Here is a 24,952-nt window from a genome sequence, read left to right on the forward strand (position 1 = left end):
CTACCTCATATTAGGCTGGTTTTCTTTCCTCCTTGCAGTATTTCTCATTACCAAAAGGATGCACATGATCACCCAATTCCAGGCTTACTCCAAAACCACTCCATAAACATTACACTTTTTTCAAGATAAAATTTTTCTTTGCTCTCTTCCGACAGATATGGTTGGCTCCCACCTCGCACCTCCCAGCCCAGCGAGTTGTGGAAGTATGGGTTGTCTAAATTATCAATATACGTACATTTTATGGTTATTTTTTGTTTCTTTTACTGGTCGCTTTTTGGTTTCCAAAGATTGTGTTGATGCAGTAACTCGCAGTTCAAAGCCTATGCCTGCTTTAAAATACTTCCGTTTACATCAAATCTCATACATATTTACAGTGCCAATTTTTAATTGAACAATTTTCAGTATTAGGCAATTCCATAATCCTGTCAAATATTTTGCCAATTCCTGCTCTCAAAAGTAGCTTGCATTTATGATAAGAATCCTGATTCAAGATACTGAGCAGTTGATGTACACACTTGTCTGCATTTACTTACTTTTTGAATAGTCCAGTTATTTATTTTCAATGGGGAACATGAATTGGGTTAAAAAGATCAACAAACAAACTGGAAGCTTTGATTTTGCATGCAAGTGCAACCTTAACTCAAGCACAGTAAATATTTTTACCTACGGCAGAATGTAGAATTATGAAAAACTGACACGAGTGAAGAAATTACTAAGTAAAGAACCAGACCAGGAATTTTTTTAAAAATAAAGTTTTTATTCTTATCTTCAGAGAACAAAGGTAGACCAGAGCTTTTTCAACCGAACTTTTAAAAAGAGCTTCCAATTGTATGATAGAAAATCCAAAATGTTGTTCCTTCCAATGCAGGTAAACAATGTAGATGCAACTTAATGCCGAATATTAATAGTGTCTCACGTCATACGGACAGGTATATGCAAAATATTGCAATAAAGATTGCTATCCATTTGGAGATAATTTGTAAGCTCAAAAAGGCTACGTTTAGAATTTCAAAAGCCCTCAAAGCTCAGTAACCTCGGTAGCGTAGCGGCTGAAGACCCTACATCATCCTGCTAGCTAACAGGGGTGGGCGGGGTGAGTGGTATTGGGAACCATAAATACAATCTCTGAATTGTATGGGCTGTTACCATGGTGAGGGTGCTGTCATGGCATCATTCCCATATCCTGTTGTTTCATAAAACAATCTAAAAGATTTTGTTGAACTGTTAAAATCCACGTGGAGTACCTTATTCAACATGACAATATTTAAAACACGATCTCTAAAGCAGGGAAGGCTATCATTTTTTGAAAAGCAATGATTTTACTGAATAATAGATGCATGTGCAATCTGATGGCAATGCATGACAGTGTTACGCATGTTACCATCCCCTGTTTGTGAACCCTATCTATTTTCTTCCCTTTTTTTCTTGCAACAAGCGAACACTGGAGTTTTTTTTTATAGTAGATTTTCACTGAATCTCAGAGCTGCTGAAACCTCAGTTTGCCAGCCACGTTAGGGCTCTTTGGATTAAGTACTCTGCCTTCATCTTCATTGGGAAGTTATTCTGTCCTATGAGCACAGCTCTAGGCAGATATTAGTTTTTAAATGAGCGGGAGCAAAAAAGTGAAGGAACAGAGTAAGGAAACAGTGTGAAAAACATGAATTAAAAAAAAAGCACGGAATGTTTGCAGGGAAACCTCTGGAGATCTGGGAGCCTTGACAGGATGCCGGTCCTCAGCAATGTCGAGTGCAATCACAGCAAAGATCATCAACTTGAAATGTTAACTGTTTCTCTCTCCTCACATGCTGTCTGGCCTGCTGAGTGTTACCAGTATTTTCAGTTTTTTCTCACATCACATCTGTTTCCATTTTACTACAAGTGACTTGTTATTGTTCTTTTTCCAAACAATCTGACTTTCCTCCCATTCTTAAGCCAGTCAGATCAATTTTCTTCAGTGGTATAATTTAATACCGCGACAGGTCAAGCACTCTCCACACAGTCTCCATTTAGAAACCGGTTTCTTCCAGAATCTGTTAAAAATGCAAACTTTTTTCCCCCTCAAATGCTGCAGGATTCACTCCTCATTAGGTTAGATAGTTCATTCATATGTCTTCACAGTATAAACCCATCAGAGGTGGGAAAACTGGTTGCCTGATTGAAGACAAAAAGAGAAGCTTGAAGGTGTAGAATCTGCATTAAAAACCCATCAAGATTAAGACCCATCAGCTCATTTTGGTTAATGAGAAGCATGTAAAGCGGATTCCAATGATTTGCGCTTATCAGGGCGAGAGATACTGGGGAAATTTCCACTTTTTACACGCAGGGTCAGCATTAAGCACACCCAACGGCAGATGTAGGGTAGAGCTTCCTCTGCTTTGCGCAAAATTCCACCTCTGTGACATTTCCATTGCTCATACCAGCTCTCAGTGCCTCTGTGTGCGATTGGTAATTTAGTACCAACTATAGCTAGTTCTATCCTGTGGGCCCTACACAAAGAAGGCAAGTTGAGATGGCACAAACCTATTTCACTGCAGCTATCACAATGGAGACTTTCATTCCATCAGTCGGAGGTGGATTCAAAGCCAGATCCAGATGTATATTAACTAGTGATTCACTGCATGCGGCATTACAGATCTGAATCATGTTACAACTCTGAAACCTGGAGAACCGGCCAGCTGCTTTCCTACAGGAAATGAGGGAATCACTCCAAGCATTCCTACACATCTGCGTGGGTTGGCTACACACAATGTTAGTGTAGGCCAAGCAGCCAGTACTCTAAGCTGCATACAGTGCTGGCATGGGGATACTTCAGAAATAAAAGTAAATTTTAAAAAACAGTCCTGTTTCTAAGTTTTGAAAAGAAAAGATGCTTAACTAAAGAATGAGTGAGCGCCTTTTCACATCCTCAAAGTCCCAAAGCAGATCACAGCCAACAGTTTTCTTTTGAAGTTGTCACTGTTATGCAGGCAAATGCAGCAGACGATTTGCGCACCACAAGGTTCCATAAACAACATAGAAGATGAATAACCAGGAGATCTAAGATTGGAGGAAAGTTGGCTAGGATACTGGGAGAGCTGGAGTCCTGGATCAGGGCTTGAACTCACAACCTTTTGGCTCAAACAAAAGAACAACCGTGGCAGGGTTCGAACCCAAGTCCCCAGAGCATTACCCTGGGTCTCTGGATTACTAGTCCAGTGACAATACCACTATGCCATCACCTCCCCAAACCTGTACAACCACACTACACTTGCAAACAGCCTCAATGACCAAATAAAAATAGCACTGCTTCTAAATAACATAACAAAACGATTACTCCAGGTGGATTAACTACAGTATAAACTACTGCTAGGACAATAAATGCCTCAATCAGCACATTATTCAAACTCAAAGTGTTTTGCTTCCAATTTACATGGTGGGAGGGGATGATGGGAATGCAAGAATGACACAGGCTGATATTCTTGGCTTATGTTCAGAACCGACATATTGCCCACTGCGCGGGTTGTATTTACCATGGCTGAAGAGAATTTTTTTTTAAAATTGTACAACACAGAATTACATTTTAAGGTTGAGGGTTAAAAAGACAGAATCTCAGTATCATAGTTTTTTTTTAAATAAAAACTGAATTCTTACATTTGAATGAGTACTGCAGGATAAATACTTGAAGGGAAAAAAATTACAGAACTATGGGGAAAGAGCCCGGGACTGGGATTAATTGGATAGCTCCACCAAAGGACCATCACAGGCTGAATAATCAGTCTCCTTCTGCGTTCTATGATTGTACTTCTCATCTTGATGAAGGAACTAGCTCAGAGCAGTTACTTAATCTGTCAGTGCCAGGTGGCTGGGTCTTAATCTTATCAGATAACATGAATTCAGGCATGCATCAACAACTAAAGAAATTCTTTGCAGTTTAGTTCAATCATTGGGTTTGGAAACATCTTTGTACTGGTGCCATCCTGCATTTACCAATCAAGCCAATTAGGTTTGAAACAGATGTTCAAATTAAGATCAGTTTGATACTGTACATCCATGTTTTTTGTGCTCATCAAGGGATGTTAGTGCTGGGAAAGAAAACATTTTCCATTTTGGGCAACAAATATCAGCACTAGCAACTTACATTTTTCTAGAGTACAGAAAGATATCTTGAAGGATTTTACAGAGGGGAGAAAAAAAAGAGAGAAAAAGAGCAAAGCCAGAAAGGAGCCAAAGATACAATCAAACAAAAGACCTTTGGGTGGTTGGTGGGGAAGAGGAGGGCTTTTGAAAGCTAAGAGGGATGTGGCATGATGGAGGTATTTGAGGAGAGACTTCCAAGACTGTGATAGGTGAAAAAACAGCTCTCAACAGTGGCACAGAGAATAAGGAATAGACTGATGGCAAAGCAGCAGAGGTAAAGTGAAGGCTCTGGGGTCTGGTATAGCATGGTTCACAGAATAAAAGTCCCTGAACCACAAAAGCAACCACGACTGGACAAGTGCAACATTTTTCCATTTCTCACATCATCCATCTTGTAGATTCAGATTTCCAATTAGTGAATTAGGGACAGGTTTGACCTGGGGCTCATGTCAACCAAGTACTGGATTCAGAAATTCACCTCACCTGTAGGATTGCTATAGCCAGTAAACACTGATTTCATTCCATCAATCTGGGCCAGAGGGGAAAGTCAGTATCCACCCTGTTCACCAACAGTTTGATTTTTCAAGGCTGAGGTTTGGTATAATTCACTAACTTTTTGATAAGAATAAAATAGTACATTTTAACTTCAAGCAATTAAGCATTGTCACACAAAAATAGGAAATAAAAAGGTACTTTACTTTTTGGACTATTCTGCACCTCTCCTTCTGGCTCTGGTACTTTCCAGTCCATCTTTCTGCCTTTCTCATAAAGACCTTTTAGTATTTTCCGGAATTCATCCACATCTATGCCGTGTTTGGTCAATTTCAGGTACTTGCGATAGAGCTGCAGTGCTGTGCGAGCATCCTCTATACTGTCATGCGTTTCACCCTGAATTTTGAGTTCTGTCGGAGAAGTGAAACAGTACAAGAAGCCAATCAGTCTCTTCGGATTTAAGTAAATTATCCTCTGCAGCCTCTCCATGCTAATAGCATCCTTCATAAAGTGTGGGGTCCAGAATTAGGCACAATACTCCAGCTGAGGTCCAACCAGAGATTTATAAAGGTTTAGAAGGACTTCCTCAGTGCTCAATATCAGCTCCTCATATTATCTCGCCCAATTTATCCCCTCCTCTCCTCCAGGCACTGACTCCTTGCTAGGCTCTGACATCAGGTCCCATTAATCAAATGGTCATTTTTCACATTAGCCTAAATGTCTACTATCAGCAGGCTATTTGACTGTGGAGAACATCACAGCCGAGCCTGATCCTGTCCTGTCTCTCAGGTACAAGTCCTCCCTAAATGTGCACTTCCCAGGATGGAATGCTGGTCTGTGATCAGGAATTGAAACCCTGGTTGCTATCCACTTTAATACTCCAGATGCACCAAGGCCAATTGTGGTTCCCCTATTTCTGCCCCAGCTATGATCAGCTAACACAACACAGACCAAGGATGGGACCTTCCAGATCAAAAGGGCACAGTGACTACAAAGCAGACAGCAAAATCACAGCCTGAACCACTGGGATGTATCATTTTCCCATATGTGCTTCATGCAATGGTAGAATTAATGTCATGCAATACAGAGACCTCAATGCTGGCAGAAATCTTATCAATACAGGTATCTTATAATTCACATCAAGTGATGAATTGTGATGGATTACAAGGACATTTGGAATTGCGCACACCAGCTGACATTAACAAAAGCTAAAAATCTTAAACTGTAACCAATACAAACCTAGAAAATACCAGGCAAGAAAACGCAACGAAATCATCCTCTTCCGAGGCATGTGAAACAAATACACAGTGTCTATCACCTGCTCCTTTGGAATCTGAAGTTAGAAATGGGGAGAGAAGTAGATTAGTCTATAATTGAAATTTATAAAACCAACTCACTGAACATTTCCTTGAGCTGGAGCAGCATTTACATTTATGCCACATTGAACTGATGTGGTGAAATATTTCTGAAACTTGCCTTTTTTACTCCTGAAATCACACAATAACCTGGTAATGGCAATCTGTTAAAACAGTCTTCCCTAAGGCCAGAAATTTATATTGTTTATGTTCTTTAATCTTCACTTACACCAGTGCTTTTTTTGAAGATTATGATTATTGCAATATTAAGACAAAATTTGGCTGCTAATCTCTACAAGGTGCACCACAGCCAGCCTGCATCACATTGAGTTGACATTACAGACAGCAAATCTACCAAAGTGATCATGAAAGCCTCCTGCCACATTACGTTCCACAGAATAAAGCCATTAGGGCTCATTTTCAAATAGATGAAGCCAACAGGGAACCTCGCCCACTAGCAATGTTCACTTGGAAAATTAGCCTGATTATGTTTTTGCTACTTTTTAAAAAAAAATGATGGCTCAGTTGTTAAATGCAATGTGTGGTAGACAAATGCAGCTGGGTTCGCGATTAGGGCACTACAGTTATCCTCAGCACCTATGGGCCCAGCGTAGGTTAGAAGTCAGGGCTCCTGTTCCCAAATATTTTTCAATGATCCCTGTTGGAAGTGCCAGTCAAGATCAACCTCATATTCCGATTTGCTCTCCAGTCAATTAGGTTGCCAACACTTGTGGTCGACATTCGTGAAAAATTACAACTTGTATCATGTCAGCATCTACAGAACTTCATCCCAGCGTGAGCTAGAACCTTCAAAAGAGGCAGGAAAGGGGGGAAAATACGCCCCAATAAGAGAAACAATGATACTTAGTGGTGCATCAAATAAAGAAACAGTGAACCCAGCTTAAGTAATTCCAGTCTTGGAGTTATGGTAGCCTAGTGTTACATAGAAACATAGAAAGTAGGAGCGGGGTAGGTCATTCGGCCCTTCGAGCCTGCTCCGTCACTCAAGATGATAATGGCTGATTCTCCATCTCAACGCCATACTCCCACTCTCCCCGTACTACCTTGATGCCTTTGGAATCCAGAAATCTATTTCCTTCTTATATATATTCAGTGACTGGGGCCTCCACAGCCTCTGTGGTAGAGAATTCCACAGGTTCACCACTCTGAGTGAAGAAGTTTCTCCTCATCTCAGTCCTAAATGGCTTAGCCCATATCCTGAGACTGTGACCCCTTTGTCTAGAACTCCTAGCCAGAGGAAACACCATCCCTGCATCCAGTCTGTCCATCCCTGTCAGAATTTTATATCTTTCAATGAGGTCCCCTCTCATTCTTCTAAACTCCAGTGAATACAGGCCTAGTTGGCCCAATCTCTCCTCATACGACAATCCTGCCATCCCAGAAATCAGTCTAATGAACCTTCGCTGCACTCCCTCTATGGTAAGTATATCCTTTCTTAGGTAAGGAGACCAAAACTGCACATAATACTCCAGGTGTGGTCTCACCAAGGCCATGTACAGCTGCAGTAAGACATCCTTGCTCCTGTACTCAAGTCCACTCACAATGAAGGCCAACATACCATTTACCACATTAACTGCTTGCTGCGCCTGCATGCTTGCTTTCAGTGACTGGTGTACAAGGGCACCCAGGTACCTTTGTACATCAACATTTCCCAATCTATCACCATTTAAATAATACTCTGCCATTCTGTTTTTCCTATCGGTGGATAACTTCACACTTATCCACGTTATACTGCATCTGCCAAGTATTTGCCCACTCACTCAACCTGTCTAAATCGCCTTGAAGCCTCTTAACACCCTCCTCACCGCTCACATTCCCATCAAGTTTTGTGTCGTCAGCAAACTTGGAAATATTACATTTGGTTCCCTCATCAAAATCTTTGATATATATTGTGAATAGCTGGGGCCTAAGCACTGATCTCTGCAGTATCCCACTAGTCACTGCCTGCCACTAAGAAAAAGAACCGTTTATTCCTATACTCGGTTTCCTGTCTGCTAAACAATTCTCAATCCATGCCAATATATTACTCCCAATCCCATGTGCTTTAATTTTACCTCTTATGTAGGACTTTCTCAAAAGCTTTCTGAAAATCCAAATACACCACATCCACTGGTTCTCCCTTATCTATTCTGCTAGTTACATCCTCAAAAAACTCCAGCATTTTGTCAAACATGGAGGCACTGAGGTGCATCCGCGAGGCTGAGTGTTTCGTGGATAGCACGTTTTTAGACGTGTTCGTGGACGTGACTCCAGGATGGTATGTTGCCTTCCTGGTACCAGGGTCAAGGATGTCACTGAACGGCTGCAGAGCATTCTAAAGGGGGAGGGCAAATAGATAGAGATCGTGGTGCATATTGGTACCAACAACATAGGTAGAAAGAGGGATGAGGTCCTGCAAACAGAATCTTGGGAGCTAGGAAGCAGATTTAAAAACAGGACCTCAAATATAGTAATCTCTGGATTAATTCTGGTGCCACGTGCTAGTGAGTATAGAAATAGGAGGTTAGTCCAGATGAATGCGTGGCTGAAGAGATGGTGCAGGAGGGGGGGCTTTAGATTTCTGGGACATTGGGACCATTTCTAGGGACGGTGTACCCTGTACAAGGTGGACGGGTTGCACCTGAACCGGAATGGGACCAACATCCTTGGAGGGAGGTTTGCTAGTGCTGTTGGGGAGGGTTTAAACTAACTTGGCAGGGCGGTGGGATCCTGAGAGGAGGTTCAGCAGGGAGAGATGCACAGCCAAAATTAGATGAGAGAGCAAGTGAGTCTGGAAGGCATTGAAATTATAGGCCAGTTAAGGCACAAGGGAGTTTAGCAAGGTTGGATGGCATTTATTTGAATGCAAGGAGTCTGACGAATAAGGCAGATGAGTTGAGGGCACAAATTAACACATGGAAGTGTGATTTCATTGATGTCACAGTGACATGGTTGAGAGAGGGGCAGGATTGGCAGCTCAATATTCCAGGATATAGGGCCTTCAGGCAAGACAGGGAAGGAGGTAAAAGAGGAGGGGGTATCGCAATATTGATCAAGGAATCAATTACAGCAGTAAGGATGGATGACATCTTAGAAGGCTCCTCAAATGAAGCCATATGGGTAGAACTGAAAAACAAAAAGGAGCAATCACATGCTGGGAGTCTACTATAGGCCCCCAAACAGTAGAGAGAAATAGAAGATCAGATATGTAGGCAAATTTCAGAGAAGTGTAAAAATAACAGGGTTGTAATAGTGGGGGATTTCAACTTCCCCAACATTAACTGGGTTAGTCATAGTGTGATAGTGGGAGCGGAATTCTTAAATGCAGCCAGGAGAGCTTTTCAAGCCAGTACATAGAAGGTCCTACAAGAGAGGGGGCGGTCCTGGACTTAATTTTAGGGATTGAAGCCGGGCAAGTGGTAGAGGTATCAGTGGGGGAGCATTTTGCAGATAGTGATCATAACTCTGTTAGGTTCAAGGTTGTTATGGAAAAGGGCAAGGATGGGCCAGAAATCAGAGTTCTAAATTGGGGGAAGGCCGATTTTAATAAGATCAGATATGATTTGGCCAGAGTGGGCTGGGACCAGCTACTTTTAGGTAAATCTGCATCAGAACAGTGGGACTCATTCAAGAAGGAAACAGGGAGAGTACAGGACCAACATATTCCAGTAAAGACAAAGGGTGGGGCCAACAAATCCAGGAACCCTGGATGTCAAGGGACATACAGGGTTGGATAAAGAGAAAAAGGGAGGCTTATGGCAGATACCGAGGGCTCAAAACAGCAGAAGCCCTAGAGGAGTATAGAATGTGTAGGGGGGAAACTTAAAAAGGAAATTAGGAGAGCAAAACACATAGGCAGGCAAAATAAAGGAAAATCCAAAAGTTATTTTACAAGTACATTAAGAGTAAGAGGATAACTAGGGAAAGAGCAGGGCCCATTAAGGACCATAGTGTTAATTTGTGTGTGGAGCCGGAAGATGTAGGTAGGGTTCTAAATGAATACTTTGTGTCGGTGTTCACAAGTGAGAGGGACGACGTGGGTATGGAAATCAGGCAGAAGGACTGTGATATAATTAAAGAAATTAGCATAGAAAGGGAGGAGGTTCTAAGTCGTCTGGCAGGTTTAAAAGTAGATAAATCTCCAGGAGGCAAGGGAGGAGATAGCAGGGGCGCTGGCAATAATTTTCAACACCTCTCTGGCCACAGGAGAGGTGCCAGAGGACTGGAGCACAGCCAATGTGGTACCATTATTCAAGAAGGATAAAGAGATAAACCAGGGAACTACAGGCCAGTCAGTCTAACCTCAGTGGTGGGGAAACTATTGGAAGCAATTCTGAGGGACAGAATTAATCTACACTTGGAGAGGCAGGGATTAATCAAGGACAGTCAGCATGGTTTTGTTAAGGGGAAGTCATGTCTGACCAATTTGATTGAATTTTTTGAAGAGGTGACCAGGTGTGTAGATGAGGGCAATGCATTTGATGTAATCTACTTGGACTTCAGCAAGGCTTTTGATAAGGTTCCGCATGGGAGACTGATAACGAAGGTAAGAGCCCATGGGATCCAAGGCACTTTGGCAAATTGGATCTAGAATTGGCTGAGTGGCAGGAAGCAGAGGGTGATGGTTGAGGGGCGTTTTTATTACTGGATGCCTGTGTCCAGTGGGGTTCCATAGGGATCGGTGTTGGGTCCCTTGCTGTCTGTGGTATATATAAACAATTTAGACTTGAATGCAGGAGGGTTCATCAGTAAGTTCGCGGATGACACAAAAATTGGTGGGGTGATAAATAGTGAGGAGGATAGCCTTAGATTACAGGAGGATATAGACGGGCTGGTCAGATTGGCTGATCAGTGGCAAATGGAATTTAATCCGTGTAAGTGTGAGATGATGCACTTGGGCAGGACAAACAAGGCACGGGAATATATGATGAATGGTAGGACCCTGAGAAGTACCGAGGGTCAGAAGGACCTTGGTGTGCATGTCCACCGATCCCTTAAGTTGGCGGGACAAGTAGATAAGGTGGTTAAGAAGGCATATGGGATACTTGCCTTTATTAGCTGAGGCACAGAATATAAGAGCAGGGAGGTTATGCTGGAACTGTATAAAATGCTGGTTAGGCCACAGCTAGAGTACTGCGTGCAGTTCTGGAATCCGCATTATAGGAAGGATGTGATTGCACTAGAGAGAGTGCAGAGGAGATTTACCAGGATGTTGCCTGGGCTGGAGTTTTAGTTATGAGGAGAGATTGGATAGACTGGGGATGTTTTCTCTGGAGCAGAGGAGATTGAGGGGGGACATGATTGAGGTGTATAAAATTGAGGGGCATAGATAGGGTAGACAGGAAGGAACTTTTCCCCTTGGTGGCGGGATCAATAACCGGGGGCATAGATTTAATTTAAGGGGCAGGAGGTTTAGAGAGGATGTGAGGAAGAATTGAACTCACTGCCTGAAAGGGTGGTAGAGGCAGAAACCCTCATAACATTTAAGAAGTATTTGGATGTGCACTTGCAATGCCGTGGCATACAAGGCTATGGGTCTAGTGCTGGAAAATGGGGTTAGAATAGTTAGGTACTTGTTTGACCAGCACAGACTCAATGGGCTGAAGGGCCTTTTTCTGTGCTGTAGACCTCTATGATTCTATAGAGAGGAACTACTTCCGCTGGTTGTGGAGTCAAGGACTAGAGGGCATAATCAAAAAATTATAGCCTGACCTTCCAGTGAAGTAAATTTAGGATACACTTCTACACATAAAAGGGTGGTGGTTTGGAACTCTCTTCCAACTGATGCTAGGTCAATTGTTAACTTTGAATCTGAGATTCATGGATTTTTGTTAACCAAAGGTATTATGGGGCAAAGGCAGATATATGGAGTTAGGTTACAAATAAGCCATGATCTCACTGAAAGGGGGAACAGGCTTGAGGGCTAAATGGCTTGCTCTTGTTCCTATGAGTACATAATGAATATATCCTATCAAAAACATACTGAAACCCAACTAACATCAACCTTTGGGACTGACTTCAGTTGGGCTTCCCCCTAAATATCACCAGTTTTCACTCTCCCAGTATTTACAGATCTTTATGGAAAAGATTAAAGGGCACAGATGGTGGTCACCCTTTGAAGGAAATGAGATGCTGCTGTATATATGACTCTAATCTATTGTTGATTATTAAATTAATATTTTTAAACAATTATTTTTATACCTTTGTAGCTTTTTCTCTTTTTGGTGCTGGCAAACCTGCTGTCTTTCCAGTATTTGCAGTTTAAAAAAAAATACCTTTGTGGATATAATGCAGCAAATCAGACAGAATTCACCAAGGATCAGTGCTTTCCTTTGTTCTGGTTTTATCACCATTTAGAAAGGACTGGCACTGGTTAAACTGCAAATTATGAAAAACACAAAGTCATTGGATGCCACGTAACAAGGTATAAGCGAACTTCACTACATAGTTGAACAAACTGACGAGATGGTAACAGGGGAGCACCAACTTATGATCACAAAAATAATTTAAAATATGAAAAATCTTTGAATGTGGAATTTTCTGCCCCAAACAGTGGTTAAAGCAGAGTCCATAACTTTTCTTCTTTTTAAAAAGATAGTTGCTAAAAAAAGAGAATATGGGCAGAAAGAAAAAACAGAATAAACTAAGGTGGTTGTGGAGGAAAAAACGTCAGTACAGAACTGATGGGCTGAGTGGCCAGTTTCTGTGCTGTGATACAAGTGTTTTTTTTTAAAAATCATCCTCTCAGGCTCCTCCCACCCCAAGAATAAGTGTATATATAACAAAATACCCCGTACTGAAATGAAACAGAACATTTCCTCACTGAACCTCTGTCTTTAACATTGTTTTCTCCCTTTGGCAGTGCTATAAAGATGGCTAGGACAACCAGGGGGCCAACTACCAACATGGCAAGATCTGAAGGAAAACCGAAGTGTCCACAAGTACAGGATGTCGTTGCAGTTGGTTTATCCTAAAGTATTCTGTTTAAGAACTAAGAACTTTTGTAAACCGACCATAAGATTTATGACTCTGAAGTCCTTCTGCAGCCCGTGTCCCACAAACTTCACTCCAACATCGATAAGGAATCTCAGTTTCAGGTACGTTGACTTCAAGGTGGTTAGGTGCTTGGATGAAATTTTGGCATCAAGGTCCCCAGGTTTGATTCCAGAATACTGAGTCAGGTAGTCCACAACCTATTTTCAAAAAGACAAACTTGGGGAATAAGCACACAAGATAATTTTCAGATAGAAGACTGAAATTGGGAAAGCAATAGTGGCAGGGATTCTATAATTAGGGGGTACAGGCAAGCATTTCTGAAGCTGCAGATGTGAATCCAGGATGATATGTTGCCTTCCTGGTGTCAACATCAAGGATGTCACAGAGGCTGCAGAGCATTCCAAAGCAGAGGGGGGTGGTAAACACCCAAAGGTCATGGCCCAAATCGGTATCAACAACCTTGGTAGGAAAAGGGATAAGGTCCTGCAGGCAGATTTTAGGGAGCCAGGAAACTAGCAAGCTGGACCTCAAAGGTAGTAATTTTTGGATTATTCCCAGTGCTATGCGCTCGTGAGTCTAGAAATAGGAGGTTAGAGCAGATGAATGCATGGCTGGAGAGATTGTACAGGAGGAAGGACTTTAGATTCCTGGGATACCAGGGCCAGTTCTGGGAGAGATGGACCGAAACAGCCAGATGCGTTGCACTTGAACTGAGCCAGAACCAATGTCCTTGCGGGGTGGTTTGCCTGTGCTGCTGGGAAGGGTTTGAACTAACTTGGCAGGGGGATTGGAACCAGGAGGTAACATTAAAGAGGAAAACAAGGAGCACAAAGAATAGTAAGGAATTAAATGAGGTCAGGGTAAGAGGGAATGCAATTCAATCTAAATTAGGTTTACTATGCATGCATGCGAGTGCACAGAGTATGGTTAAAAAAAAAGGCTAGTAAGCTACAGGCACAGATAGCAAAGCGAGAATATGATGATGTGGTGTTAATGGAGACCTGGCTCAAAAAAGGGCAGGACCTGGTACTGGATATTCCTGGATACAAGGTGTTCAGGAAAATTAGAAAAGGAAAAATAGGGAAGGAAAGAACTGAGGAGGGGAGGCAGTATTGATTAAGGAGAATATTACAGTGCTGGAGAGAGAGGATGTCCTCAAGGGATCAAGGACATAAACTATTTAAGATACCATTACACTACTGGCCTCCAACTAGTGGGAAAGTTATAGGAACAAATTTGCAAGGAAATTACAGAGAGGTGCAAAAACTACAGTTATAACAGGGGACTTTTAATTATCCGAATATAGATTGGGATGGTAATACTGTAAAAGGGCAGAGGGGGATAAGAGTTTCTGAAATATGTTCAGAAGAAGTTTCTTGATCAGTTTGTTTCCAGTCCAACGAGGAAGGAGGCATTGCTGGATCTGGTTCTAAGGAATGAATGGAGTCAAGTGGATCAAGTGTCAGTAGCGGAATGTTTAAGAGACAGTGATCAAAGTATCACAAGATATAGGTTAGCTATGGAAAAGAACAAGGAGCAATCCAGAGTAAAAGTTATTAATTGTGGGAGGGCCAATTTTAATGGAGCGAGAACAGAGCTGGCCCAGGTAAACTGGAATCAAAGATTGGCAGGCAAAATTGTAATTGAACAATGGGCTGCATTTTAAGTGGAGATAGTACAGGTACAGTCGAGGTACATTTCCACAAGGGCAGGGTAACCAAAGCTAGAGCTCCCTGGATGGCAAAAGAGATAGAGAGTAAGATGAAGCAGAAAAAGGGTATGTATGACAGCTATCATGTTGATAATACAAATGAGAAGCAGGCTGAATACAAAAAGTTCAGAGGGGAGTGAAAAAAATAATATAAGCAGAGAGTTACTATGAGAAGACTATGAGCAGCTAACACAAAAGGGAGTCCAAAAGTCTTCTATTGCCATATAATTAGTAAAAAGGTGGTAAATGGAGGACTGAGTCAATTAGGAACCAAAAAGGAGATTTATATATGGAGGCAAACGGCATGGCTGAGGTACTAAAAAAAAGTACTTTGCATCTGTCTTTACCAAGGAAGATACTGATTCCAAAATCAGGTGGTGGTAGCAGAGATACTGGATCGGCTAAAAGTTCATAAAGAGGAGGTATTAGATAGGCTGGTTGTACTTAAAGTTGATAATGATAGAATTTTACATGAAGTTTGAAAATGATGTAGTTCAATCCGAAACTAAGGTCTTTAACCTAAACAAAGAAAACTATGACGGTGTAAGGGGCAAGCTGGCTGAGGTAGATTGGGGAACTACATTAAGAGGTATGACAGTAGACAGGCAATGGCTAGTATTCAAAGAATTAATACATGGTTTGCAACAAATTTACATTCCTTTAAGGTACAAAAAATCAGCAGGAAAAGCGATCCAACCATGGCTAACAAGAGAAGCTAAGGATTCTATCAGATTAAAGGAAGAGGTATATAAAGTTGCCAAAAAAAGTAAGCCTGAGGATTTGGAACATTTTAAAATTCAGCAAAGGAGAACCGAGAAATTGATAAAGAAAGAGGAAATAAAATATGAAATTAAACTAGCGAGGAACATAAAAACGGACTGTAAAAGCTTCTATAGGTATGTAAAAAGGAAAAGGTTAGTAAAGACAAATGTGGGCTGATTACATGCAGAGTCAGGGGAATTGATAATGGGGAATAAAGAAACGGCAAATGCCTTGTTAATGTCTTCAAGGAACAAGATACAAAAATCTCCCCGAAATATTGGGGAGCCAAGGGACTAGTGAGATTGAGGATCTGAAAGAAATTAGTATTAGAAAAAAAAGTAATGCTGGAGAAATTAATGGGACTGAAAGTTGATAAATCCTCTGGAACTGATGATCTACATTCCAGAGTGTTGAAAGAGGTGGCTGTAGAGATGGTGGAGACATTGGTGATCAACTTTCAAAATTCTATAGAGTCTGGAACAGTGTCAGTGGATTGGAAGGTAGCAAATGTAACTCCATTATTTAAGAAAGGGGGGAGAAGAGAGAAAACGGGAAACTACAGATCTGTTAGCCTGACATTGTGGTAGGGAAAAATGGTAGAACCTATTCAAAAGGATGTGATAACTGGGCACTTAGAAAATAATGGTCAGATTGGGCAGAGTCAACATGGATTTATGAAAGGGAAATAATGTTTGATAAACCTGTTGGAGCTTTTTGAGGACATTACTAGCAGAAGCGATAAGGAAGAACCAGTGGATGTGATGTATTTGGATTTTCAGAAGGCTTTCGATAAGGTCCCACACAGGTCAGTAAGCAAAAGTAGAGCTCATGGGATTAGGGGAAATATAGTGGCATAAATCGAGGATTGCTTAACGGACAGAGACAGAGAGGAGGAATAAACAGATCATTCTCAAGTTGGCAGGCTGCGACCAGTGGGTACCGCAAGGATCAGTGCTTGGGCTCCAGTTATTCACAATCTATATCAATGATTTGGATGTGAGGATCAAATGTTTCTCCAAGTTTGATGATGACACAAAATTTGATGGGAATGTGAGTTATGAGGAGGATGGAAAGAAGCTTCAAGGAGATTTAGGCAGACTAAGTGAGTGGGCAAGAACATGGCAGATAGAATATAATGTGGAAAAATATGAAGTTATTCACTTTGGTGGGAAAAACAGAAATGCAGCATATTTCTTAAATGGGGAAGAGATTGGGAAGTGTTGATGTCCAAAGGATCCTGGGTGTTCTTGTTCATAAGTCACTGAAAGCTAACGTGTAGGTGCAATAAGCAATTAGGAAGGCAAATGATGTCAGCCTTTATTGCAAGGGGATTTGAGTACAGGAGTAAGGAAATCTTGCTGCAGTTGTATAGAGCCTTGGTGAGACCACACCTGGAGTAGTGTGTGCAGTTTTGTTCTCCTTACCTAAGGAACGATATACTGGCCATAGAGGGAGTTCAACAAAGATTCACCAAACTAATCCCTGGGGTGGCAGGATTGTCCTATGGAGGAAAGATTGAGGAGCCTGGACCTGTATTCTCTAGAATTTAGAAGAATGAGAGGTGATCTCATTGAAGTATACAAAATTCTTACAGGGCTCGACAAGGTAGATGCAGGAAAGATGTTTCCCTTGGCTGGGGGCTCTAGAACCAGGGCACAGAGTCTCAGGATATAAGGTAGGACATTTCCGACTGAGATGAGGAGGAATTTCTTCAGTCAGAGGGCGATAAATCTTTGGAATTCTCTACCCCAGAGGGCTGTGGAGGCTCAACCATTGAGTATGTTCAAAGCAGAGGTCGATAGTTGTCCAGATACCAATGCTATCAAGGGATACGGGGATAGTGTGGGAAGTTGGCGTTGAGGTAGAGGATCAGCCAGGATCTAGTTGAATGGCAGCACAGACTTGAAGGGGGCCGATTGGACTATTCATGCTCCTATGTTCCTGTTAGTCACCAGGACTCAATCAGATGCATCCAAGGATACTGAGAGAAGTAAGGGTGAAAATTGTGGAGGCACTGGCCATTCTCCAATCCCTCTTGGATACCAGGTGGTACCAGAGGACTGGAGAATGGCAAATGTTACACCCTTGTTCAAGAAAGGGTGTAAGAATAAGCCCAGCAACTACAGGGCGGTCAGTTTAACTCAGCGGTAGGAAAGCTTTCAGAAACATAAAAACTAGGAGCAGGAGTAGGCAATTCAGCCCCTCGAGCCTGCCCCGCCATTCAATACGATCATGGCTGATCTCATTTCGGCCTCAACTCCAATTTCCCACCCTCTCCCCATAACCTTTCAACATGTTACTAATTAAAAATCCGTCTATCTCCTCCTTAAATTTATTCAGCGTCCTGGCATCCATTGCACCCTGAGGTAGTGAATTTCACAGATTCACGACCCTTTGAGAAAAGTAATTCTTCCTCATCTCTGATTTAAATCTACCACCCCTTAGCCTAAAACTATGGCCTCTCATTCTAGAATGCCCCACAATGGGAAACATCTACTCCATGTCTACTTTGTCTATACCCTTTAGCATCTTATATACCTCAATTAGATCTCCTCTCATCCTTCTAAACTCTAGCGAGTATAGGCCTAAACTGCTCAATCTCTCCTCAAGACAAGCCCCGCATCTCTGGAATCAATCTAGTGAACCTCCTCTGAACCACCTCCAATGCAACTACATCCTTCCTCAAGTAAGGCGACCAAAACTGTGCACAGTACTCCAGGTGCAATCTCACCAATGCCTTGTACAGTTGCAACAACACTTCCCTATTTTTATACTCTATCCCTTTAGCAATAAATGCCAAAATTCCATTTGCTTCCTTATTACCTGCTGTACCTGCATACTAGCTTTCAGTGATTCATGCACGAGGACACCCAGATCCCTCTAAACTGAAGCATTCTGAAGTTTCTCTCCATTTAAATAATAAGTCGCCTGTTTATTCTTCCGTCCAAAATGGATAACCTCACACTTATCCACGTTAAACTCCATCTGCTAAATTTTGGCCCATTCACCTAACCTGTCCATATCCATTTGTAAATTTCTTATTTCTTCATTACAACTTACTTTCCCACCAATTTTGGTGTCATCTGCAAATTTAGCTATAGTACCTTCTATCCCTGAATTCAAGTTATTTATATAGATTGTAAATAGTTGGGGTCCAAGGACCGAACCCTGTGGCACCCCACTAGTTATAGCTTGCCATCCAGAAAAAGGCCTATTTATCCCGACTCTCTGCTTTTTGTTGGTTAGCCAATCCTCTATCCAAGCTAATATATTACCCCTATACAAACAAATATGTGGGACAAAATTAAGTCACTTGGACAAATGTGAAACGTAGATCAATTAAGGAAATGAATTTGTTGAGGGTAGATTTTACTTATCTAACTTGATTGAGTTTTTAATGACATAACAGCTAGAGTTGATGAGGGTAATACAGTTGATGTGGTGTATATGGACTTCCAAAAGGTGTTTGCTGACAAGCCTGTGTGTGTCACTTTATCAAAGTTAAAGCCCATGGAATAAAAGGGACAGTAGCAGTATGGATATGAAGTTGGCTGATTGATAGCAAACAGACAGTAGTGGTGAATGGTTGTTTTTCAGACTGGAAGAAAGTATTTAGTGGGGTTCTCCAGGTGTCAGTATTAGGACCACTGCCTTTCTTGATCCACATTAATGACGCAGATGAGGGTGTGCAGGGCACAAGTGTGAGAAGGACAGAGACAGGTGTGAAGAGGACATAGGTAAGCTAGTGGAATGGACAAATATGTGACAGATAAAATTTAATGCAGAGAGTAGGAAATGATACATTTTGGGAGGAGGAAGTGGAGAAGCAACAATAAAATGAAGGATACAATTCTAAAAGGGGTGCAGGAGCAGGGAGATCTGGGAGTATATGTGCACAAATCATTGAAGGAAGCAGTGCAGGTTGAGAAAGTGGTTCATAAGGCATACGGGATCCTAGGTTTTATAAATACAGGGAGTCCTCACTTAAAGTTGAAGTTGCATTCCTGAAAATTGCGATTTTAAGTGAAATGACTAAGTGAATCATAGGTTTCCATAGGAATCAATGCTAAAGCCAGAGTTAGGTTCCTTCAGACATTTCTCACCCAGAAAAAACAATGTACAAGTTGAAACACTGTACCATATATGTGCAGCACCATGCATTCCTAGTTGAAAGAACTTGCAAAATAAAATACATCACTAAATGTACAGTAAAAGAAATACAATATACAATAAATGCAAAATGTTTTTAAAAATTACACTCACCTACAGAACAGTACTTTTAGATTGACCAGGCTCCAACTAATGGCAGAGTTTGGTCAGTGCAGGTAGCAGCTGAAGTCCCAGGATTACTTGCACAAACCAACTTCTGCCACTAGATAGGGCCCAGGTCTTCAGTGCAAGTTCAGAGGGGAGCCAGAAGAAGGGAGCAGCTGAAGAACAAGAGCCCGGACTAAGGTAAAGACAGAGGATGGGAGCCAAGGCCCGAAAGGCAAGTCTGGGAGGGAAGGCCAGGAGTGGGGGAAGAAGGACTGAGGTTGAGGGCGGAAGCGCTGGGGGAAAGTCATGTTAGAAGGCAGGCCACAGAAGAGGAGGTCTGTAGCAAACGACGTTAAGTGTTAATAAAGTAGTGTCAATATATCCAATGTTAAAGTGAAACAACATAAAGTGAGTCAACATTAAGTGGGGAGGCATAGAGTACAAAAGCAAGTAGGTGAACCATTATAAAACACTGGTTTGGCCACAACTGGAATAATGTCCCCAATTCTGGGCACCACACTTTAGGAAGGATGTAATGGCATTCAAGCGGGTGCAGAAAACATTTGTAAGAATGGTTCCGGGGATTAGGGGTCAATTACAAGGATAGATTAGAGAAGCCGTGGCTGTTCGCCTTAGAAAAGAAGAGAGCGCAGATTTGATAGATGTGTTCAAAATCGTGAGTGGTCTGTACAGACTAGAAAGGGAGAAATTGCTCCCATCAGCAGAAGGGTCAAGAACCAGAGAATACTGATTTAAGGTGAATGGCAAAAGAACGACAGGTGACATGAGGAAAAATATTTTTCATGCAGTGAGTGGTTAGGATGTGGAATGCTTTGTCTAAGAGTGTGGTGGAGGCAGAGTCAATCGTGGCTTTAAAAAATGAATTGGTTAATTGTCTGAAGAGAAAAGGTTTGAGGGACTACAGGGAAATGGGACTAGCTGAGTTGCTCTTGCAGAGAGCCGGCATGGACACAATGAGCCGAACGATCTCCTCCTGTGCTATAACCATTCTATGATTCTGTGACATTTAATCAACAGAAAAGATACTTTCTTCTTCCTATACACTGCAAATCCTGGAGCTGAAAAGGAGGGTGGCCAACATGCTGCTAGGTCTATGTTGGTGCCACACTGAGCTGGCTGGACTTCCCCTCCTGTAAAGATGTTTGATCTTTACTTGGTGCCTCTCTGCTTAGCCAAAAGAAATTAATACCAGCATAGTGGCTGAAAGCTGAGAATACAGTAAAATAAAAGCAATACACTATGGATGCTGGAGATTTGAAAAAAAAACAAAGTGCTGGAAAAACTCAGCAGGTGTGGCAGCATCTGTGGAGAGAGAAACAGACTTAATGTTTCGAGTCCAAAGAGGAGTCATTTTGGACTCGAAAAGCTTAACTCGGTTTCAGTCTCCACAGATGCTACCAGACCTGCTGAGTTTTTCCAGAACTTTCTGTTTTTATTACTGAGAGTACAGTGTCTGACAATAGATTAATTTCAATGCTCTAATAATTTATATTAGTAATATAAATAACATACTTCTATACATTAACTTAAAAATACAGGTTATCCAAATTAGACAGTAAGATCAAAACCATCTTGAGCATCACATTACCTGTTCCTGTGTGGAGATGTAATCGTCAATGAAGGGAACACCTTCATTCGGTCCCTGACCTCGCACACATGTGATTCTGGCGACTGACATTTGGCTGGGTTTTATGGTGGATTTTGTTCCGTCGCTACGCAGCTCTGCCTCTTCCTGTGAGTATCAAGTAGTATAAGACATCGCAAACCAACAAAATGAACCATGTGTGACTTCAGCAAATAAAACAGTGTCATCTAACTTTGGGCAGGAATCAGAGATGACCACAAGATTTACATACTTATAGTGGATTGTTCTATTCTGAATTTCTTTTTAAGAGTCATACTCCCAATTATACATAATCTGCACTAGTTTGATTAATAGGAATTATCTTAAAAGCCAAATAATAAACCATCTTAAAAATGTTTAAAAATCTTATTTAACATCACTAGGGAACATTCACTAGAATATAATCAAGTTCCAATCCCTGTAGAGACAGGAATCCCCACGACGCCAATGGAAAGAAAACTGCTGGACAAGGTTTCACTTTTTGAAACTTTTACTGTAACAAACCAACTAAAATCAACATAGTATTGCTGAAAGATGAGTCATGCTGTCAAAGCTTTTTGTCCTGTACTCACCAGGACAGATGCAAGAATGCCAAGTTTCAAAGGGAACAACAAAGAGAAAAGGGGTGCTGGTTGGTTGGCAAGTCGGCTCTGATTGGTCAAGATGCTGCCATGGCAAATGCTCCAGGGAGTTATTGTCCCCCATGCTTTTGTTTATTCAAAAAAGGTGCAATGTCTGGACATATTCCTTTTGCCTGTGGAGGACAGGTCCCTGCAAATGCTATCCTGATCAGATCATTGCTTGCTGTCTATCATGCATACTCATGAATGAGCCTAAGACCGCCACTTTCAGACCTTGAAATTTTCCAGTCTACCTCAAGTTATCCTGAAAGGATAAAGTAGCTCAAAATTTGTGCAACAGGTGAAGCTAGTCATTTCACACTGCTATTATGCAGTGGCAAAACAAGTGGTTTTTCCACTAACAGGATGCTGCCGTCAAGCCAAAAAGACGTGCTGCTTACCGCACAGATGAGTAATGTGGTATATGAATTTCAGTGCCGGTGTGATGCCTGGTACGTAGGCCGTACATCCCAACGATTGGCAGATCATATCAAATAGCGTGTCCCTTCGGCTGTTCACAATAGACAAAGTACTGACCGTACCCAATCAGCCCATGCATGCAAAACTCAGAACATAATGTCTAACATTAGATGTGATTCCGTGATTGGGCAGCGTGCTAAGAATCACACTAACAACCAATTTAAGATCTAGAGTGTTGAAGGAGGTGGCCAGATAGTGGTTGCATTAGTGGTTATCTTTCAAAATTATTTAGATTCTGGAAAGGTTCCTGCAGACTGAAATGCAGCAAACATAACCCCACTATTTAAGAAGGGAGGAAGAGGGAGAATGGAGAACTACAGACCTGTTCGTTTGACGTCAGTAGTAAGGAAAATGTTAGAATCTATTATTAAGGATGTGGTAACTGGACATTTAGAATTGGGCAGAGTCAATGTGCATTTATGAAAGGGAAATCATGTATGAAAAACCTGTTAGGAGTTTTTTTTGAGGATATGACTTATAGCATAGAGAAAGGAGAACCAGTAAGATGTGGTGTATTTGGATTTTCAGAAGGATTTTGATAAGGTCCTACACAGTAGGTTAGTAAATAAAATTAGAGCACATGGGATTGGGAGAAATATACTAGTATGGAATGAGAATTGGTTAGCAGACTAGAAAGCAGAGAGTAGGAATAAACGGATCATTCTCAGGATGGCAGGCTGTTGTTAGTGGGGTGCCACAAGGATCTGTGCTAGGTCCACAGCTGTTCACAATCTATATAAACGATTTGGGTGTGGGGACCAATTGTAATATTTCCAAATTTGATGATACACCAAACTGAGTGAGAACGCAAGTTGTGAGGAGGATGCAAGGAGGCTTCAAGAGGACTTAGACAGGCTAAGTGAATGGGCTAGAACATGGCAGATGGAATATAATGTGAATAAGTGTAAAGTTATTCACTTTGGTAGAAAAAAACAAGAAGGCAGAGTATTTCTTAAATGGTGAGAGGTTGGGAAGTGCCAGTGTCCAAAGGGACCTGGGTGTCCTTGTTCATGAGTCACTAAAAGCTAGCATGCAGGTGCAGCAAGCAATTAGGAAGGCAAATGGTATGTTGGCGTTCATCATGAGGGGATTTGAGTACAGGAGTAAGGATGTCTTGGTACAGTCACCCGGAGTATTGTGCATAGTTTGGATCCCCTTATCTAAGGAAGGATATACTTGACATAGGAGTGCATTAGAGGTTCACCAGATTAATCCCTGGGATGGCAGGGTTGTCCTATGAGGAGAGATTGAGGAGGCTGGGTCTATATTCCCTAGACTTTCGAAGAATGACGGGTGACCCTGTTGAAACTTACAAAATTCTTTCAGGGTATGACAGAGTGGATGTAGGTAAGATGTTTCCCCTGGCTGGTGAGTTTAAAACCAGGGGACATAATCTCAGGATAAGGGGTAGGCCATTTAAGACTGAGATGAGGAGAAATTTCTTTACTTAGAGGGTGGTGAATCTTTGGAATTCCCGACCCGACAGGGCTGGCTGTGGAAGCCCAATGAGTATGTTCAAGACAGAAACCGATAGATTTCTGGAGACCAGTGTCATCAAGGGCTACAGAGATAGTGCGGGAATGTGGCATTGAGGCAGATGATCAGCCATGGAATGGTGGAGCAGGCTCGACGGGCGGAATGGCCAACTCCTGTTCCTATCTTCCTAAGATTATCAGTCAGGCTCACAATGTAGCTCACTTATGCTTGCTAAAAGCTACAGATATTCATATGCAGGGACCTATCCTCTACAGGCAAAAGGAATACATCCAGGCAATGCATCTTTTTGAATGACCAAAAGCATGGGGGACAAGAGTTCCCCGGTGCATTTACCATGGCAACGTCTCAACCAGAGCTAACTTGCTGTTGCCTTTGAAATTTGGCATTCTTGCATCTGTCCTGATGAATGCAAGACAAACAGCTTCAACATCATGTCTCTTTGTACAGCAATACTCAAGTTTTGTATTACCAAGTGGCTAAATTAACATAATTCAACCATTAATTAACAGGAGAAGGTTATTTCAAACCTTTGATGTATCAACTTTAAATAGTTGATACATCAAAGATACAGCTTACATATTTAAAAGCACTCGCATTACTTCCCGCACAAACGTGGGACCATGTACAATCTCTCAGTCTTTCCAGCTTGGCCCTTCAGTTGCATTCACTAGCAGCCATGTTCCATGTAATGTCCCTGGACACGATTACCACTAAAACAAGGTGCATGCCCACAAAACCTCTCTCACTCGGGTCACAACAGTCCTGATAGCACAGGATCCCCAGAGACTCCCTTCTCCCACCACTTTAAATGGTCTGGTGGGCTCTGGCAACACAAACAGCGGGTCTTATCCAATTTACAATCTGTTGGCCTTCCTGTCTTCAGCTCTCTGCTCTTTCCAACTGTATAACACACACAGTCTCTGCCCTATTCTCAGAGGCCTATTTCAACACCAGGATCTGTTCGATGACAGCCAAACAGAAAGCTTTTCCATTCGGAGAGAACCTTACCTGTTTCCTCTTT

The 24,952-nt window shown here is 41.8% G+C and overlaps 1 protein-coding gene across 6 annotated transcripts in view; it reads right to left on the reverse strand.

Annotated features, from left to right (window-relative positions):
* Positions 1 to 736: 736 nt before the first annotated feature.
* The window catches only part of pan2 (poly(A) specific ribonuclease subunit PAN2), a 70,296-nt gene continuing 46,080 nt past the window's right edge, over positions 737 to 24,952 (reverse strand). For all 6 annotated transcript variants that reach the window (XM_078534736.1, XM_078534733.1, XM_078534734.1 and 3 more), the window contains 5 exons: positions 21,299 to 21,442; positions 12,977 to 13,156; positions 5,848 to 5,941; positions 4,815 to 5,018; positions 737 to 2,151 (listed from right to left, as the gene is read on the reverse strand). In XM_078534736.1, coding sequence (XP_078390862.1) covers positions 2,129 to 2,151; positions 4,815 to 5,018; positions 5,848 to 5,941; positions 12,977 to 13,156; positions 21,299 to 21,442 — 645 coding nt within the window. In that variant the 3' untranslated portion in view covers positions 737 to 2,128. The remainder of the gene's footprint in view (positions 2,152 to 4,814; positions 5,019 to 5,847; positions 5,942 to 12,976; positions 13,157 to 21,298; positions 21,443 to 24,952) is intronic.

This window comes from Cetorhinus maximus, chromosome X, assembly GCF_964194155.1.
Source record: "Cetorhinus maximus chromosome X, sCetMax3.hap1.1, whole genome shotgun sequence".
NCBI classification, from domain to species: domain Eukaryota; kingdom Metazoa; phylum Chordata; class Chondrichthyes; order Lamniformes; family Cetorhinidae; genus Cetorhinus; species Cetorhinus maximus.